The following is a 6,000-nucleotide window of genomic DNA, read 5'->3' as shown; positions in this document are numbered from 1 at the left end:
ACCACTGTGAACAGTTCTGACTCAGTAAGTTTCTCTAGAACAGAGCGTTTCACACCAAACCACTCTGAACGGCCGTTTACGTATCAATCCCTGGGATTTTTGACGCAACTTTGAAAATTTGGTGGCGTTTCCCTTTGATAGCGTCTTCATGCTTGTTCGAGCGCCCCCTGTGTGCGGCTGGCGGTACCTCAGGAGCGCTGCGAGTCTTTTGTGTGTGTGTGCGTGTGTGTGTGAGGGGGTGTGTGTGAGCAGAGCACTCTCCTCCACACACACACACACACACGCACACACACACGCACACACAGAGTGAGTGAGTGAGTGAGTGAGAGAGAGAGAGTCAGTGTGAGCAGTGAGAGCTGAGGAACAGCAGCAGCGTTTTTCTCTGCCTTTACAGACCTGAGCACTTTTTCCCTCCAGCCAGCCTCGTTTTTTTAAAGTTTTTTCCTCCCTCCTTCTCTGCCTCTCCTCCTTTGTTTTGTTCTCTTCTCTTCTCTTTTCTTCGCTTCTACTCCAAACCGCGAGCGGATGTGAGCTGCAGAAAAAGTGAGGCTTGTTTCTTTCATTTTCTGCGCTCCGGTTTTTTTTTTGTTTTAGGGGTTTTGTGTTGCTTTTGGAGCTCGTTTTGTTTTGTCCCTGCATCTCGCGCGTGTGCGCGCGCTTGGAGAAGAAAAATAAGAAGGAGAAGAAGCGATAAAACAACGACGACGACAACAACAACATCAACAGCAGAGAAGTTTCAGTGAGAAAAAGCGGGAGTTTTGGTTGATGGTTTCACTGAAATGGACGTGAGGTTTTATCCCCCTCCAGCAGCAGAGCCTCCTTCAGCTGCAGACCCTGCCCGGCTGGGAAACTCTCACTATTCAGACTACTGCACCAAGGTGAGCCCAGATCCACTACCCTACTGCCTCGAAGCCGAGCTCAGCAGCCTCACTCTGGGCTGGGATGTAGTGAAATACACTGGAAAACATGTTGCTTTGAATTTAATTGGTTGGAATGTGCAGGTTGGCTCCACATATATGAAATATATGACCACAACATAATTACTTCCATTCATTTTGCTTACTTTTGGCAAGAAATGTGTTGATTTATTTTATTTATGTGGATTTGCACATTTGAATTCACTTAAAAATCATTAAAGCAACACTGTTGTCAGTGTACAAGTGTTGGAAATACATAAGCAGAATACAGAGATTAGTAACTGTACCTGTATAGTCACATTTCATAAAGGCAGCATTCAGAATATACTGCTTTTTACATTTTTAGGAGGACACTTTTGGAATAATTACCTGCTAAATTAAAAATGCACACCATCTTTAAAAGAAACATCATCAATACTAGCTTATTAAATTTGAAAATCAGCTCACAGCATACAGAAAACAGGCTCGTTAGACAAACATTAAAGAACTTTATTAACCACGCCTTTACGAACCCAGAGGTTCCCGCTAAAGCCTGAGTAGACTGATAAATCAATGTGATGATCAGTTATTAATCTCAGTGTTTCTGAGCTCTGCTAAAGCCTGAGTAGACTGATAAATCAATGTGATGATCAGTTATTAATCTCAGTGTTACTGAGCTCTGCTAAAGCCTGAGTAGACTGATAAATCAATGTGATGATCGGTTATTAATCTCAGTGTTACTGAGCTCTGCTGAAGCCTGAGTAGACTGATAAATCAATGTGATCAGTTATTAATCTCAGTGTTACTGAGCTCTGCTAAAGCCTGAGTAGACTGATAAATCAATGTGATGATCAGTTATTAATCTCAGTGTTACTGAGCTCTGCTAAAGCCTGAGTAGACTGATAAATCAATGTGATGATCGGTTATTAATCTCAGTGTTACTGAGCTCTGCTAAAGCCTGAGTAGACTGATAAATCAATGTGATCAGTTATTAATCTCAGTGTTACTGAGTTAAGTGGCCTGTTATGTCTGATGAATATGAATATCTGATGAAGCTGACGGGTTTCATGCTGACTGATGGAGAAGACAAAGTATGATCAGTAATCAGCAACTGTATCTGAGCTTTAACTGTATAAATGAATGAGTGGGCTTCAGCATTTGGCAAACAACAGGTCACTGTTGCCCTTTTTTAGTGTAGTAACTGCTTATTAGTGATTTTTAAGGTTTTTAAAGTTTTTGAGCTAATTAATGAGCATTAATAAACTCATTGTCCCTTATAAGAGCGCTCCTATTCTAAAGGGGTTCCCAAAGTGTTAACAGACATGCGCAAAGTAAAATAAGTAAAATGAAGTTCAATCAAACATGAGTTCATGTTCAAATGCAGCCCAATGCGTCAAAGCATCCACGTTCACCCTATCACTCGCAGTTTACTCAGATTCACTCAAACAGGCCTTGCAGGCCCTGCGTAGAATCCTGCTGTCTGTCCCGCCGCTAATTAAAGTTTCTGCTGATCTCAGACACTGTGGGAAAGAGAGGATAGTTAGCATTAGGTTGAATGAAAGCGCTTTTCTGCGTATTTGGTACATTGGCTGCATGTGGAAAGTGCATTTGCATGTGTAGCTGATGTAGTTTGTGTTTAATTTGATGTGTTTTTGCTGTATTTGTGTTTTATTGGTTTATTATCATATTCTGTGCTAGTATACTTTCGGTTGTACACTGTTTAGGCAACTATTTCATAGTATATCTATTTCAACTATTTCATATATGTATGTATACATATATGTATAATGGTATATTTTATTATATATTGGTCCTGTTGGTGCTGAAATTAGTGCTGTTCATCATAAAGTCACTCAGAGATAACATTTTTCTGATACTAATTATTATATACTAGGTAGCATAGTATTAGATACTGTTGTTTATTGTTTGTATATATATATATATATATATATATATATATATGTATACATGTGACATACACGCACACACACACACACATATGTATCTCTCTCTCTTTCTCTCTCTCTCTCTCTATATATATATATGTATATACATACACACACACACACACACACACACACACACACACACACACACACATAGTCCTATTGGTTCAACTTCCTGAAATTGCTGCTGTAATAATTCCATTCAGGGACACTATTTCTATAATACTATTTATTATATACTGCCTAGCAAACTATTATATACTGTTTTATTGTTGTTGTTCAGTCTTTTCTGTCTAACACTTTTCTTGTGCATATTGAAGGACACGTTTTTCCTCTGATTTAAAAAAAAAGCTCTATCTCTCTACGTATATCCATCTGTCTGGCCATGTAAGTCCTGTTTGTCCGGCCTGGTGCTGAAATTAGTGCCGTTAGTTCATCATAAAGCCATTCAGGGAGGAGAAGCTGATGCTAATGAAGTTGAAAGCTCTGCCGCTGGAAGCACCTGCTCACTTGCACCTCGCAGCAGCTCTTTGAGTTCGAGTATGTGGGCATAAAGTCACTGTTGGAGGGTTTTGAGCTGCTGAATGATGTCTGATGGTTGCGGTTGTGTTCTCGCTTTATTCGGGTGCCGGTGGCAACTTTGGTGGAGGTCAGATTCTCGAAGCCCCTCGGGGGAACAGCGGAGCTTTGTGGTATTGTCTTTTCCCCCTGTTTCCCCGTAATGATGGTGCTGTTGCTCTGCGCGAGCGTGTGTGAGCGAGGAGGGGGTAGGGTTACTGTGGGGTGATGCAGTGGGGGTTGGGGGCTTTGCATTATTCTTCTTTTCACTGCCTCTTGATTCGCTGCCACGGGGGCTCATATCCATGTCTAAGGGAAGTCACATTGTCATACACAGACACTTTAAAGGCTTTCTGCGTGAAATCTTTTAAACCTGAGTGGATGGTGTGTGTAGACACATCATGTGCTCAAAGATTTAGTCTTTATAATTGATATTGTGTGAATTGCAGTCATTAAAATGGTGTTTTGTGATTTAAGGTCATCTTTAGTCAAACAATGGTGAATAGATTAGCGTTTGTGTAATTTACAGGCATTTAAATACCTTTTTAAATCACTTTATCATTCAAAACGTCATACAAAAGTACAATACATTAAACTTTTTGGAGTACATAATTATGTATTTGATGATACTAACATTTAATTTTCTTTGGGAAATGGTGTTGTTAGTCATTTTTAACCAGTATATTATAAATGTGTTACTGGTTTTATGGCATGGTGTGATTGTAAGTGCATTAAAAATGGTACTGTGAGGTTTTAAAGATAGTTAATGAATTTAAATCACATGATATCATACAAAGTATTGTACACAACAGTAACACAGTACTATATTACCACACATCATCGCTGTCAGAACAAAACCTCACAGCTCTAAAATGGTAACTTTACAGGAGGAGGACAAAACCTTCTTAACTTTTAATGGAAGTTAATGTAACCAGACTGTTTTCCAAGTAAGTCCATGACATCTTAACACACTATAAAGAGCAATTAGACTTTCAAATTAAGCAAAAATAGTAAAAATGACAAAAATGGACATGTGACATACCTATAGGTGATAATATGCCGAAACATATAAAATGATGTCATTTTCATCAGGGAAACGTGTTGGTTAGGTTTAAAATGGTTTATTTTAAATGTAAAGTGGTAACTCGTCTTCTCTCATCCGCGTTTCTGTAATTAGTTCTTTTTGAAGTGTGAGATATAAATAGTTCTGTGGGGCTAAAAGCTTCTCGTCTTTGCTGGATTATTAAATTCAGTTTATAGCAGAGACAGATGGAGAGATGGAGAGAGAGAATGAGGGGCTTTCAGATATAATCCATACCGTATAGAGTCCACAGAGAGTATAATCTATACAGGATATAATCTATGGAGAGTATAATGAATACAGTATATAATCTTTAGTAAGTTTAGTGTATATAGGATATAATCTGTAGCAAATATAATCCATACAATATATAGTCTATAGAGATTATAATCTATACAATATATCATTTTTGGAGACTATAATCTATACAGTAAATAATCTATGGAGAGTATAATCTATACAGTATAATCTATAGAGAGCATAATCTATGCAGTATATAATCTACAGAGAGTATAATCAAACCCATATATAATCTATGGAGATTGTAATCTATACAGTATATTAGCTCTAGAGCGTATAATAGAAACAGCATATAATATATAGAGAATATAATACTTTCAGTAGAGAGAGAGAGAGAGAGAGAGAGAGAGAGAGTAGAGTGAAAAGGGTGAGTGAGGGGGGGGCAGAGACACAGAAAGACAGAGAGAACGAGTAAAAATAATGAAGAGACGAAGGAGAGATGGAGAGTAGAAAGAGAGAGAGAGGTTGGAAACAGAGAGATGGTTAGAGATATATAGAGATGAAACAGAGAGTTGAGGCAAAGAGAGAAGAGAAAAAGATACAAGAGATAGATAACAAGAGGGAGAAGAATGAAAGAAAGAGAATGAGAAAGATAAAGGGAAGCAACAAGGGAGAGGAAAGCGAGAGAATTAACAAGAGTTGAGAGATGAAAGAGAGAGAAAGAAAGAAAGACAGAAGAGGGAGTAAAAACAGTACAGAGACGTGGAGAGAAGCAAGAAGAGAGTGGAGACAGGAAAGAGAGAGGGAGAGAGAGAAAGAGAGAGTAGAACGAGAGAGAGAGTAGAGAGTGGAGAGGGGAGAGAGAGAGAGAGTGGAGAGGGAGAGAGAGAGTAGAGAAAGAGAGAGAGAGAGAGAGTAGACAGAGTAGAGAGAGAGGGAGAGAAGCAGAACCCTTTTTGGGTGCTATATAGAACGCTTTTCAGAAAGGTTCTACGTAGAACTATCTACAGCACATTCTCAGTCAATCTGAAGAACCAGTTCGCCATGCAAAGAACTCTTTAATCATTCAAAGGGTTCTTTGAGTGTTCATGGTTCTATATAGAACCATTTTCTTTACTAAAGTAAGATCGTATCAAATGTGTGTATTTAATATCAAGAATTTCTTCCTCCAAAAAAAGTAGTTCCGGCAGCTTAGAGTAAACCGGCTCTTGTTATTTAGCAACCTGTCATAAGAGGAATGATGGAGGTGTGGTGAAGAAAACGAGCTGTTATCAGATAT

The 6,000-nt window shown here is 38.7% G+C and overlaps 1 protein-coding gene across 1 annotated transcript in view; it reads left to right on the top strand.

Annotated features, from left to right (window-relative positions):
- The first annotated feature begins 309 nt into the window (after positions 1-309).
- Positions 310-6,000, top strand: part of tox (thymocyte selection-associated high mobility group box) — a 110,768-nt gene continuing 105,077 nt past the window's right edge. Inside the window, exon 1 of the mRNA XM_036565381.1 lies at positions 310-878. Within this exon, the coding sequence (XP_036421274.1) occupies positions 780-878 (99 nt within the window). The 5' untranslated portion in view covers positions 310-779. The remainder of the gene's footprint in view (positions 879-6,000) is intronic.

This window comes from Colossoma macropomum, unplaced genomic scaffold (assembly GCF_904425465.1).
Source record: "Colossoma macropomum unplaced genomic scaffold, Colossoma_macropomum, whole genome shotgun sequence".
NCBI classification, from domain to species: domain Eukaryota; kingdom Metazoa; phylum Chordata; class Actinopteri; order Characiformes; family Serrasalmidae; genus Colossoma; species Colossoma macropomum.
Note: the sequence above shows the minus strand (reverse complement) of the source record. Positions and strands in the feature narration are given on the sequence as shown.